The following is a 14,765-nucleotide window of genomic DNA, read 5'->3' on the forward strand; positions in this document are numbered from 1 at the left end:
CCAAGACAAACTCGGAGGACTCGGGACATCGAAGCCCGGGAGTACAAAGCCTATTAGGCAGTGTGCCTGGACTTAAAAGGCTACGACCACCCCCACTCGGGGACTTTCGTCCGAGACAAACTCAGACGGCTCGGGCTATCGAAGAACAGAGGTACAAAGACTATAAGGCAGTGCCTGAACTTAAAAGGATACAACCACCTCCACTAAGGGACAGTCGTCCAAGACAAACTCGGACTGCTTGGGCTATCGAAGCCCGAAGGTACAAAGTCTATTAGGTAGTGCGTGAACTTAAAAGACTATGACCACTCCTAAAAATGGCTCGGAGAAGTCCAAAGCCCGTAATTAAAACATAAGGCCCTCAAAATTCCAAATTGGTTCAAAGGTTACGCTTGGCAAAATTATAGTCTAAGAACATTTAAACAAGCACTTTGGGAAAAGCTTCTAGTCATACCGAGTGTTGATACCCAATTTTTCCTCATATTTTTAAAATATATATATACTTTCAAAATAGTATATTTGCATTATCATTTAGTTTATAAACCTATACAATTTTTTTATTTTTTTTTATAATTTTTCATAATTTTTAAAGGCTTTAAATCAATTTTTTTTTGTATTTTATTGTATAAATATCCAATAATTATCCTTCAAATTATTTTTATGATGATTTAATCATCTAAACTTATCATTTATACCAATATGTGTGTTTTTAAATATTTTACTGCATTTTTTATAATTACATTTGTATTTTTAGGCTAATTGCATATTTTTGCAATAATAGCCCATATTTATGTATAATTACATTATTTATGCAAAAAATAATTTTTTATATTTTTATAATGTAAGTTATTATTTTTAATCATTTTAGTGCACAAGTAATATTTTTGTTATTTATTAATTACTTTTATAAATTATTTTGTTTTTGCTAAAATATTGGGTATTTAAAAAATTAGTCCACTCTTGAACTTATTTTCGGACCAAACAAAGGCCCAAAGCCTAATACACTAGACCATACAACCGCCAGCCCAAACCAAATTAACCCAACCCCTAACCCGGTCGGGACCCGTTTCTAATAACCCGGCCCAACTACCCTTTAATCGTGGCCGTTGATCTCTGAGATCAACGGCCCATATCAAACCCTCCCCTTTAAACTAACCCAAACCACAACCCTAGTCCCATTCTCCCCCGTCCACCGCCCTAATATCCCTTACCTCCCTTCTCCCTCCTAAGAACCCTAGCCCTCGCGCCCTAAATCCTCTCATAATCCCGTCTAATATGGGATTCTATGGCTACTACTTGCCATATATGACCTCCTACGGGTATTGGTTACTCTCCTATACTTCTTGCCTAAACATGGCAAGCACATCTCCACAAGATCGAACCAAAATAGGTTCAAATCACTGATCTTTCTACTATTCTGTCTATGTTCATCCTTTGTTCTATTGTGAGTACGAATATTTGTGCATTTTTTTTTATTCTTATTTTTCCTAAAAAAACTAGGGTTTACAGATCTCTTCAAATCGAACCAAAATTGGTTCGATTATCTGATTTTGGGTATTATTTGTGTCTATATTCGTCCTATGTTACCATTTCTGTGTATATTCCGTTGATATTTATTTTTCCTAAAAAAACTAGGGTTTACCGGCTTATTCTCCTAATTTGATTTTAAATTGATTTATGTGTTCTTCTTTACTTTTATGGTCTGATTGTTCGTATTTCCTTACTTATGTGCTGATTTTTACCACTATATAAACCCATTCCCTTTCCCCTTTTTGAACAGACAAAAAGTCACTAAAAATTGAGGTTTCTATTCTGTATTTGTTTACTATTCTGTTTTGTTTGGCTCTTGGCCGGCTGAAAGCCAAGGCCACCGGATTTTTACTTTTCTGACCATCTCTTGGGTGTGAGCACTACCTTGGGTTCTTGAAACCCTTGGGAAATTGACACATTTGAGACTCAGGGTCCTTACTGCTGTTCCTTTCTTATTTATTGAACAATAACTGGTTAGTTTCTAAACCCTCACAATGTTTATTCTCTTATGTTAGCATGTTCTTTGAAACTGCACGACTTAATGTATTCCCTTGACTCTCTTTATGTGTGATTCTGCCTATAATTGCTAGCCTAATAATGTCTCTGCACCTAACTTAGTTAATTTAGATAGAATGAAGCATGTTTAGTTTGGTGTTGTTGATAATTCGAATGTTCTGCCTTGATTATATGGTTTTATCCATGATTCTCTGCTTAATTCTGAACTTCTAGTGATTAATTGATATTATTAGCATGCCTTAACTTGTTTAAGACCTTACTCTAAGTGTAGTATGCTCCTATAACTATGGTTGCCACTCTATGTGTTCTTGCCATGTATAATTCTGCACCTCTAACAACCTGTTATCCTTTAAACTAATCCTCCTTGACTTATACCCTCTATGATATCTAATCTTGTTTGTATTATACTGTGTAATCCTTAGTTTTGTATAATCTGATCCTTTAAGTTCTACACTGGTTGCATTACTTGGTTTTACTAGTCTAATGCCCTTGCCTGTTGACCTTGCAATCCTAGGCTCCTTGTTCCTTATCATATGTCACCCTGCCCAGTGTGTTAATTTTCTTTTGGAGTTCATTATGTGATTATCTTACAAGTTTGTAAATATTTTCCAAACCTATTACCCTACTCCTATTTTCACTGGTTGTTTCTTGTTTAATTATGGGGCTAGTTGAAAGCCAAAGCCCTTCCCCTAAGTCTCCTCTATCAACCTCCCTAGTGTGAGCACTGCCTTGGGTTCTTGAAGCCCTTGGAAACTCTGACACACTAGAGTCCAAGGTTCTTTTCCACCTTTTCCCTAATTGCTCAACTTTGCCCCATCTTCTCACCTACTGGATAAACCAGTTGGTTTGTGTAAATGGCTATACCTCTGGGACTTTTTATGGCTACTGGATGTGGGCTATTTTGTGTGAATGGAGATTGTTCCTGGGCTGTTGTGAAACTGTGTTGAAGGCCTAGCTAGGCTAGGTATACATTGGGCCTGCCGTAGGCCCACTATAACTATTCTGTAATTCTGTAATTTATTTCACTCATTGGGATTGTAATAATGTTATAATAATAATTGGGGTGTTAGTAATATTGGGAAAAGGGATTTATTTTAATATTTGCATAAAACAGGTAGAAATCCTGCCTATAGGTGTTTACTTTGCTCAAACATGTTCTGCTATTGTATGTGTTAGATAACCTTCCTATAGGTATTTAATTTGTTTAACATATTCTGTTTCTACATGCTAGATGTCCTGCCTATAGAAAATAAAATGACCAATGTCTCAGTGTGCATTACAGTATATTCATTAGGTGCTACGGCCATAGGGTTCTGTTAATTTATGTTCTACCAAATCTGCATTTTAGAAATCATGCCTATAGGGTTTAATTGGTTAATGTGTTGTTGTTATAATTGCTCATTTAGGAAACATGCCTATAGGAGCTAAAATCAGTTTCAATCACTAATCGTAGAAATCTTGCTTTAAGTGCTAATATTGAACTTTCAAACATTGTTTCATTGCTTAACTCTGCCGCTATTAGAAAGCATGCCTATGGGATCAAACTGGGTAATTTTGAGTATTTTCAATAGTTATCATAGCCAACTACTGCGTAAATCACCTAGAAATCATGTCTATAAGTTTAACCACTTGAAATCTGTAATTTCAACAATCAGCTCGCAATACCAGATTCCCTAAAAAGTATAGTTGTTCAGAAATCACGTCTATAAAGGTAGCATCTTGCATCTGAAACTGCCTGCATGTTCGAATCCCAAGGTCACATAGAAACCATGTTTATAGGGTCTAATGGCTTTAATTTACCTCAATCCTGAAATTGTCTAACGTTTAATGTGAAAATTTGTTCGCGTGCACTTGTTGTCTAAGTGTGGAGGTTAACTTGAGCCCTTAATTGCTTTTACATGAAGTCCAACTTATTTTGTATGTCGCCTAGTTTTATCATTTCTGAGCAGCCTAAGCTAATTCTAGAAACCATCCAAAATAGAGGTCCAAATGCCTCCCGGGCCATAGGTACGGGAGGGGTAGTGCACGCATAGGGCATGGTTTAGAATCAACTAGTGCGCTTTAGGTAAAAGCTTAAAGATAGTAATCGGGTAGCAGGAGATGATAGTCTGTGCCCGCTGAATAATACGAGTAACACCCCACCTCGAGGGAGTTACGAAGTATTATTTATGTTGCAGGGGTGATCTTTTAGGCTAAAAAACTTAGGACCCCTATCTTGTCTTTAAACCAATTATCTGTATTTACTCAAGGACTTTCTAATAATAATTTTTTTAAACTTCTTATTTTTCTATCTGACTATTTGACTAATTCATATCATTCAAATTCGGTCGGGACCCACAATTGTGGATCTCGAAGAGTGCCTAACACCTTCTCTTCGAGGTAATTTGAGCCCTTTGCTGACGCAAACTGGTTAAACCAGAGTTATTTGCAAATAGGTGACCTAACGCACCTCAAACCCGTTAGGTGGCGACTCTCTCTTTTAACACCTTCCTTTAAAAGAGTTGTCACATGTCGAAGCCCGATTTCACGAGAAAGAGGGGCGCGACAGCATGGCGACTCTGCTGGGGAAATTATTTTAGGCTCTTACGATAGCGAACTTGGTCTATATGAATTATTTTTCTCTGATAAGCGTATCTTTGTTATTTTGCTGTTACATGAATATCCCGCTCCCGTTTTCCTTTTATTGCTACATGCACATCATTTTCCTTATTTTTTCTTTATGTGAATTCATATTAATATGCAAATCTTTGCCTAATTTGGTTACAATATGCGTTTTCCCTTTATTTTCGAGTTATGTTCACTTGCTCTGAATTATTTTTTTTTAAAATTTTGCTATATCATGTCTTTCCCTATCCATACCCTTTTGTTTGCTTTATTGCAATTCTTTCATATTGCGCAAACTAACTTCTTCCTTGTTTTCCTTTCTTTTTATATCTTTAAGCTCAATTTAATACTGCGTTTATTGTCTTCATCATGCAAAATACTTGGCAACGTGTTGTTTTATCTTTACATAAAGTATGCTCCACATCATATTCCACTCGTGCGTAATTAATACCATAGCGGCGCTTGATGAGTGTTCGCGCTCTTCCTAAATCACCCTTTTAAATTTGAAAAGGCTTATTTGCGGTAAAATTAGTCGATCAACGGTGCAATTGACGGTTCCATGCCTTCCTCTCTCAAGTTGTCTACTTGAGGGTACCGATCTAGACTCTTCTAGAAACCCCCACTCTAATATTAACTATGCATGCATCATGTCTAAACCTAGTATGGGTTAGAATGTTGTCCGCGTAATAACTCTCTAAGACAAGCCTTGTCCAAAGCCCGTCGGAATTTTCTTAAATCCCAATGGGTACAATCATGATATGTTCATTATTTGGAGAAAACATTCCGATATGCTAATCATTAATGTGTAAATAGTCAAATCCGGAGGGGGGAAAGGCTAACTTTATTTGTTTTGCAGAAATGAGGCACGAAGTCCCCAGGTTCGGCATGGTTCGAAGTATCCTGCCTTTGTTGCTAGATTGGTGGGAAAATCTCTCGCCAAGTGACAAAAACCATATGAAAAGGGTTCTCAGGAATTTACCTTCTTTGTTAGATATTCAGCCGAACAATGTGTTAATTGAAGCTGCCACCATCAACTGGGATGAGAAGAGGGTCGTATTTCGTTTTGGTGATATAGAAATGACTCCCCTTCTAGAGGAAATATGAGGCTTCACTGGGCTCCACCTGGCTTGTTGGTACCGAAAAACCGTACTTCTCGAAGTTTCCTAAAAATGATAGGTTTCAGGAAAAATGATGAGTTAGTCTGTCTGAAGAAATTTTACAAACCATTCGACTTCCTTTACGAGCGTTATAGTCACAGCAAGTCATATCGTCTTTACCATGATGAATTTGCCATCACTTCTTTGAGTTGGACTCACCGCCGGGTTTTTGTATTCATTGTCTGTTTTCTGGGGATGCTGATATTCCCGATACAAGGAGAAAGGATCCACACTCGCCTAGCTATGGTCACTAAGACCCTAATGGAAGGAATTGAGGGGCAAACTTACACTATTATTCCAATGATCGTGGCTGAGATGTACCGAGCCTTAGACCGTTGCAAAAAGGAATATAGGCATTTCGAGGGTTGCAATATGTTGCTGCAAATATGGTTATTGGAACACCTTCAGAGAGGACAATACCGTCAAGAATTTCCGCGATAACCATAGAATGACCACATAGCTTATCACCATCCGAAGAGAATGACTTTTATGACAGAGAGATTATAAACTGTTAGTTAAAAGCTGTAGAATTATCCAATTTATTCTGAATCAGTTTTTTCTTCTGAGGAAGTTAATGGACACACACTGAGGCATGCATCTAACGAAAAAATATTTCGTTAAAGATCAAAGTTGCACAAAAACTGGAATAGCAAAACATAAACAGAACCAACAGCATTGGACATATAACAAATCAAAATGATTGATTAGCAGTAAATACTGTCTCGCATTTCATACAGGATGGATGTGCAACTTTTCATTAGCGAGTACAGTTTCAAGACCAAATATTTTAATGGCTCCTCTACACGCGCATTAGCGAGTACACACTATACATTATGGTAGATACGCATGCAAACTAAGAGAATAATTTTAATTACTATAGAGCTGAACAAAGATGCAGAGTGAGGACCAATCTTAAGAACATGGAACTGAGGAATAAAGCTTTTCAGCAATTGTATCCCTTGAGTGCAAATTTAGTAAATTACACAGGAACCCATAGAGCAGCAAAATACAAAACAAAACGCATTAAAAACTAGCAAGGAGAACTCTCGCCCGACCAGAAAGCAACAGAAATCCCATTTGGCATCTACAGAGGGGCACACCAACCAAAACGCTCTCCTAACCATTCACAACCATGATTCAAATGGAATGATACTTTCATCCAGCAGTTTTCTTTTAATGGAATCTCTCACATCATTAAGAATTGGATAAGCAGATGCATTGACTGGTAAAAAGCCAAACATATGAGTTAGAGTAGAAACTGGAGCACCTTCATTAGCTCTCCCAAGCGATGTGAAAGCATTGACAAAAGTAGAAGGGACGCAGTCAAGAATGCCCTGATTCCATATGTCATCAAGAAGGATTGACTCCCTTGATGATGCTAGAAGAAAGTCTGCCTGAATTATGAAAGGGAAGTTCGTCACCATCTCCGTGGGAAGAAAAGCATAAATACCGGGGGAGCTGGTTCCCCTGTTGAGGCGCTCTCCATTAGGAAAAGCCAGAGTGATTACCCACTCATCGACATCCATTCTTCTATCCACCCTGTGCTCCCGCCTAACAGGAAACTTCTGTTTCCACATGTAGTAACTGCATTCCCCCATACCAGATTCTTCATCAGCTGAGAGATGAAGCAGGTAGGATTCAGCATCAATATTCTTCTTCTTAACAAAATCGGTCTCACTAGATATCGAAATAGCACTAACTGTATTAAGCCTGGGATCCTCATTGTCTTCCCTGACTGAAAGCTTCTTTATTTTTGAAAGAAAAAGAAGAACTTCAGGATGGATGCTTGAAAGCTGCTGCTTAACAGGTTTCACATTGTCAGGTTTCAGTGGTAGCACTATAGTTGTGGCTGGAAGGGTAGCAGACCCATAAATTTGTGTTATAACTGAAAGAGTTGGATTTGCTTCCACCCATTCAGGTACAATATAGCCTACTTTGCAATGCTGGCAAGGTTCCTCGCTAAATCGTATCTGATACCCATTGCTGAAGACGTAGGGCCGAGCAGTGATGAGAAACACACTCTTGAAGCCAATGCCTGAAAAAACAATGCATCAAGTGCTTTTAGAAACATTTAATATTTACGAATAAGGTAAATGCATTTAATATTTCCCGACTGAACTATCACCTACAAGGTGCAGGCAAAAATAGTATCTTCCGTGGATAGTAAATTTCTTAATTATATTGCCACTATTCGTATGTACTATTGGTTAGTCTATGATAAGGCCCCTACTGGTACTGTACCTACGGCGGGAGCTATATTTGATTCGTTTCTGAACACCGAACCAGTTACATGGACAGTGTCACGGGACGTATGTCATAGGTTTGTGGTTAAGAAGACGCGGTCTGTCCAGTTATCGACTAATGGATTAGATCCGTCAAAGGCCTACACTACACCAGCTGCCCCAGCTAAACAAGTGGATCGGCAGACCAAGTTCTTCAAGAAACTTGGTGTGACGACGGAGTGGAAGAATACTAGAGAAGGAGGCATAGGAGACATTAAAGAGGGGGCCCTCTATATTGTTGGGGCTCCTAGTTATGGTTTTACTGTAAATGTAAATGCGCGATTTCGCGTATATTTCAAGTCTGTTGGATATCAATAAATTTATAATTCTGTGATGACATTATAGTTGTGATATTTCAGAATTAAAAAATTGGAAAATAAATAAAAAATGGGGGGAAACCAAAACCGCACAAGGTAAATGCATTTCTAAGGAAATTTGAAAGGAATAATCAAATCAAGAATGCAATCGGATACATTGGATTCATCAAGAAACTAGAAAAATATCAGTTCTCTGTTCAAATGCTAACATGTTATGAAATTAAGAAGCAGCTTACAAAGGGCAGTTATAAAATCCATGAACAAGAACAGGACCTATTGAAGTTGATGTGAATACATTTTAAACTTGTTTCCAAGGGAGAAATATGCGTGCAGTTTTACTTCTTGTAAAGTGCACTTCTCGCTAAAAAAAAACCAAGTATGCAGAGACGGGGACTCTTTTGAGTGCCTTTCTTCCAATATTTATGTGTTAGATTTTAGAGATTGGAGACTGACAGAACATCTTAAGTTGGGATGTAAACTGAAATCTAACGTAGATAAACAGATATTCTGGCACAAAAAATACAGAAGATGAGGTTAAATCGAAACAAACCTAATCTCCTCTTGAAAAGATATGACGCATTCACTAATTATCAGAAAAAAATGGAGTAACAAGATATCATTTGTTCCGTCCTGTAACTCTTGTAGAACAACATAATGTGTCTTTTTAAACATATAAGGGATTCTCTAAAACTATAGGTTCTCCAAACTGTTGGGAAATCATCAAGGAAAAAATAACTTATGATGACTATGAATTACTTTTAACCTCTTTGTATAGGCTAACTTAAAGCACGGGAATTATTTAAGTTTAAATGAATACATATATGTGGAGGCAGAAAATTGTATGCAGTTCTACTCCGCTAAAGTGCATTTCGTTCAAAAATCAAGTTGGGTTCAGCTTTATATTCCTTCTACTCTATTCAGGCCGATCTCATTCCAATACTACGAAACAATCTTACAAACAAATTAGGAATTCTCTAGTAATCAAACTAGTAAAGCAAAAACAGACCGAGCCAGGTATACACATAAATGAACACACGATCATATATAGGGGGTAAAACGAAGAGTCAACATTTAGGAACAATCAATTGATATACACATGCCCATGGATAGGTACAAGTAGTAGACGAAAATTGTACAAAGTTTTTTATTACCTTTCTCGCCGATGTAGCCACGTTTGTGATTGCCCTTCTTAGTAGAACGTCCGACGCTGCAAATGGACTCGATATTTTTGCGGGAGAATCCTTTCTCGTTGTTGAATATCAAAAGCGTCGCCTGAGCTCCGGTGTCCGTTATATCTTTGGAAGTTATCACAAATTCCAGTGAAGGATCCACGCCTTCGTTGTACTCGTTATCCTCCGCGTTCTGCAATTACACAATGACAACTATTTTTATTAGGAAATCATATCATACATACTTTTATAAAATAAAAAATGACCCAAAAAAAAATAAAATTGATTTGATAATTAAGTATGACAAAATATTTTTCATGAAAATACATTTTGCTGGTAATAAGCGAAATAGTAGAGGCACGGACGTTTATAAAGATGGAAAAAGATATAAAAATGCAGAGAGAGGGGAGAAAGAAAAAATAACCTGGACGAGTTCCATGAAAAAGTGAACATCCTTAGCGTAAAGCTCAGCTGAGAGATTTTTGACAGCTTGATGAAGGTCCTCAGTGAGTGGATTAGTTTCACCTCCAATGGAGAACTTGTTTCTTCTTATTTCTTCAATGTGCTCTTTTGCCGTCGCCATTAACGTCTGATCACTCACTTCTCACCCAACTCGAAAAGTATGATTGTGCTTATACCAGAGAAGTGTTAGCAGTTTATGAGAGGTTGTGTCTCGACTTTTGAGGGATTTATAGAGTGGTAGCGAGTAGATGGAAAGTTTTTGTCACGACCCGAAATTCCCAACTTCGGACCCTGATGGCGCCTAACATTTCACTTGCTAGGCAAGCCAACGTTAGAATAATATTAACCAACTTCTAAACAGTCTTTATATTATTAATAATCAAGGAACCAAAAGCGAAAGCAAAGTTTGAAATATAGTAAAATAATCCATAAAAATAACGGTGTCTAAATAACATCCCAGATTTGGTGTCCAAGTGTACGAACTTCTAGAATAAATATAAATAAAGGTCTGAATAAAATAAAACTGTCTGGAAATAAACACACAGCTAAAATAAAATAGACGGGGACTTCAGAACTACGGACGCCGTGCAGTTATACCTCAAGTCTCCTCTGGTAGCTGGAATCCGAGCAAGTCTATGGTACGCCGCTGGGACCAACTCCAAAATCTGCACAAGAAGTGTAGAGTGTAGTATCAGTACAACCGACCCCATGTACTGATAAGTGCTGAGCCTAACCTCGACAAAATAGTGACGAGGCTAAGGCGGTTCACTTACATTAACATGTACGTAATATTAGTAATAACAACAATAATAGAAATAAATCAGGTAATTCATTTATAATAATTGAAGTCAACCCAGCAGTCATAACCAATTATCATTTCCATCAATTCTGTTGCAGCGTGCAACCCGCTCTCACAATATATTCACATTCAATCCTGTTGCAGCGTGCAACCCGCTCTCACAATATATTCCTTTAATCAAATCTGTTGCGGCGTGCAACCCGATCCCTCAATATATATATATATATATATATATATATATATATATATATATATATATATATATATATATGTCGACTTTTTAATTAGTCTGTTGCGGCGTGCAACCCGATCCTTCAATATATTCATTATAATTAATTCTGTTGCGGCATGCAACCCGCTCCTCCAATACATGGGGTCCTCCAACAACCGACCCCATGTACTGGTAAGTGCTGAGCCTAACCTCGACAAAATAGTGACGAGGCTAAGGCGGTTCACTTACATTAACATGTACGTAATATTAGTAATAACAACAATAATAGAAATAAATCAGGTAATTCATTTATAATAATTGAAGTCAACCCAGCAGTCATAACCAATTATCATTTCTATCAATTCTGTTGCAGCGTGCAACCCGCTCTCACAATATATTCACATTCAATTCTGTTGCAGCGTGCAACCCGCTCTCACAATATATTCCTTTAATCAAATCTGTTGCGGCGTGCAACCCGATCCCTCAATATATATATATATATATATATATATGTCGACTTTTTAATTAGTCTGTTGCGGCGTGCAACCCGATCCTTCAATATATTCATTATAATTAATTCTGTTGCGGCATGCAACCCGCTCCTCCAACATATTCATTTACCAATTCTTATAGAAGAAATTTCTCCAATAAATGCAATAATTAATATAAAATTATAAGACAACAAGCATACAATAATTATAATTTAATTATGAAACAAACAATGACAAATAGCAGATTATTATAGAAATCAGGGAGAAAATAGACAGTTTAATATTTAATATGCTAAATGTCAAATAACAATTAAAACACATAATTCATATAGCATGTAACAATTAATGCAGGAATTCAAGAATTAATATTTGACAAGAATAGGAGAGAAACAGTTATTATAATAATTAATTTATGATTTAAAATAATTTATGATTTTTCAAGTAATCAGGCAAACAATTAATTTGACGACGTATAGACACTTGTCACCTCGCTTATACGTCGTTCACATGCAATTCATATAATAATTAAATTAAGGGTTCTATTATCTCAAGTCAAGGTTAACCACGACACTTATCTCGCTTTGCAAATTCCAACCAATTACTCAACCACAACTTTTCTTTTTAAATTTGACTCCGAAAGCTTCAAATCTATTCACAAACAATTCGATATATTCAATATTAATCATAGGAATTAATTCCATATGAATTTATAAATTTTCTGGATAAAAATCCGAAATTCATTTAAATATTCGACAGTGGGACCCACGTCTCAAATCCCGGAAAAACTTACGAAATTCGAACATCCATTCCGAGACAAGTCCAACCATACAAAAATTATCCAATTCCGATGTCAAATGGACCTTTGAATCTTAAATTTTCGTTTTTTGGAAGATTTTATAAAAAAACTGATTTTTCTTCCATAAATTCACGGATTCATGATATAAATGAGTATGAAATCATGAAATATAATCAATATAGGATAAGGAACACTTACCCCAATATTTTTCCGTAAAAATCGCCCAAAAATCGTCTTACCCGAGCTCAAAAATGAAAAAAGGTTGAAAATGGGACGAATCCCAATTTCTAGAACTTAAGTTCTGTCTCTGGGACTTTTACCCTTCGCGAACGCGGTCAGTTCCTCGCGTTCGCGAAGCACAAATTTCTACTGCCCAATTTTACTCTTCGCGAATGCGAGGGCTACTTCGCGAACGCGAAGCTTGCCTGGCTTGGCCTTCGCGAACGCGAGATGCCCTTCGCGAACGCGAAGGCAAATGTCCTGGCCAGCCCCTTTCCCTTCGCGAATGCGAGGCTTCAATCGCGAAGCTTCGCACCTCAAGCCTTCGCGAACGCGTTCTCTCTGTCGCGAACGCGAAGCACAAAATGTGCCATCCCCAATTTTCTCTTCGCGAACGTGAAGAAGGAAACCAGAAGCAGGTTTCTGCAGTTTTCCCAGGTCCAAAAATGATCCGTTAATCACTCGAAACCAACCCGAGCCATCGGGGCTCCAAACCAAACATGCACCCAAGTCCTAAAACATCAAACGAACTTGCTCGCACGATCAAATCGTCAAAATAACACCAAGAATTATGAATCGGACACCAAATCAAAGGAAGTTTTCAAGAAAACTTTAAAACTTATATTTTTACAACCGGACGTCCGAATCATGTCAAATCAACTCTGATTCTCACCAAATTTAGCAGACAAGTCATAAATATTATAGTGGGCCTATACTGGATTTCGAAACTAAAATACGGACCCGAGGTCAATAAATCCAATATCAAAAATTTCTTAAAAATCATTAAGTTTTCAAGCTTTTAATGTTTCTTCAAAATTCCATATCTCAAGTTAGGGACCTCGGAATTCGATTCCGGGCATACGCCCAAGTCCCAAATCACGATACGGACCTACCAAAATTATCAAAATACTGATCCGGGTCCGTTTGCTCAAAATATTCACTAAAGTCAACTTAGTTGAGTTTTTAAAGCTTTATTTCACATTTTAATCTATTTTTCACATAAAAACTTTTCAAAAAATTTTATGGACTGCGCACGCAAGTCGAGAAATGATAAATGGTGCTTTTCGAGGTCTTAAAATACAGAATTACTTATTAAATTTAAAGATGACATTTTGAGTCATCACATTCTCCACCTCTAAAATAAATGTTCGTCCTCGAACGGAGTTAGAAAAAGTACCTGAACTGGAGAAAAGGTGTGGATATTTACTCTGCATGTCCGACTCGGACTCCCAGGTAGATGCATTTATCGGCTGACCTCTTCATTGCACCCTAACTGAAGGATAACTCTTAGATCTCAACTGTCGGACCTGCCGGCTAGAATAGCCACCGGCTCCTCCTCGTAAGTCAAATCTTTGTCCAATTGGACTGAGTTGAAATCTAACGCATGGGACGGATCACCATGATATTTCCGGAGCATAGACACATGAAACACCGAATGAACCGCTGATAAATTAGGTGATAATGCAAGCTTGTAGGCTACTTCACCCACCCTTTCAAGAATTTCAAAGGGTCCGATATATCTAGGGCTCAACTTCCCCTTCTTTCCGAACCTCATCACACCCTTCATAGGTGAAACCCGGAGCAATATTCTTTCTCCAACCATGAATGCAATATCACAAACTTTACGGTCGACATAACTCTTTTGCCTAGACTAGGCTGTGCGAAGTCGATCCTGAATGATCTTGACCTTATCCAAGGCATCCTGTATTAAATCGGTACCCAACAACCGAGCCTCTCCCGGTTCAAACCAACCAACTGACGATCGGCATCGCCTTCCGTATAATGCCTCATATGGAGCTATCTGTATGCTAGACTGGTAGCTATTATTATAAGCAAACTCCGTAAGTGGCAAGAAATGATCCCAAGAACCTCCAAAGTCTATAACACAAGCGCGGAGCATATCTTCCAATATCTGAATAGTACGCTCTGACTGTCTGTCTGTCTGTGGATGAAATGTTGTACTCAACTCCACTCACGTGCCTAACTCACACTGTATAACCCTCCAGAAATGTGAGGTAAACTGCGTACATTGATCTGAAATAATAGACACGGGCACACCGTGAAGGCAGACAATCTCACGAATGTAAATTTCAGCTAACCTCTCTGAAGAATAGGTAACTGCCACTGGAATAAAATGTGCTGACTTGGTCAACCTGTCCACAATGACCCAACTGCGTCAAATTTTCTCTGAGTCCGTGGGAGCCCAACAACAAAA

General features: G+C 37.7%; 1 protein-coding gene across 1 annotated transcript; it reads right to left on the reverse strand.

Moving 5' to 3' along the window:
- Positions 1-6,731: 6,731 nt before the first annotated feature.
- LOC104111018 (protein NO VEIN) lies at positions 6,732-10,248 on the reverse strand. Its single transcript, XM_009620615.4, has 3 exons — positions 9,997-10,248; positions 9,555-9,765; positions 6,732-7,839 (listed from the first exon to the last, which is right to left on the reverse strand). Exons 1-3 carry the CDS (start codon positions 10,153-10,155, stop codon positions 6,929-6,931), a joined length of 1,281 nt encoding a protein of 426 aa, XP_009618910.1. The 5' UTR covers positions 10,156-10,248; the 3' UTR covers positions 6,732-6,928.
- Positions 10,249-14,765: the final 4,517 nt, after the last annotated feature.

This window comes from Nicotiana tomentosiformis, chromosome 3 (assembly GCF_000390325.3).
Source record: "Nicotiana tomentosiformis chromosome 3, ASM39032v3, whole genome shotgun sequence".
Lineage (NCBI taxonomy): Eukaryota > Viridiplantae > Streptophyta > Magnoliopsida > Solanales > Solanaceae > Nicotiana > Nicotiana tomentosiformis.

Coding starts and splice junctions, on each gene's coding strand:
- LOC104111018 (XM_009620615.4), bottom strand. CDS start 10,155: ATGGCGACGGCAAAAGAGCACATTGAAGAAATAAGAAGAAACAAGTTC. Junction 9,766..9,996: donor TTTTCATGGAACTCGTCCAG/GTTATTTTTTCT, acceptor GTGTAATTGCAG/AACGCGGAGGATAACGAGTA. Junction 7,840..9,554: donor TGGCTACATCGGCGAGAAAG/GTAATAAAAAAC, acceptor TTGTTTTTTCAG/GCATTGGCTTCAAGAGTGTG.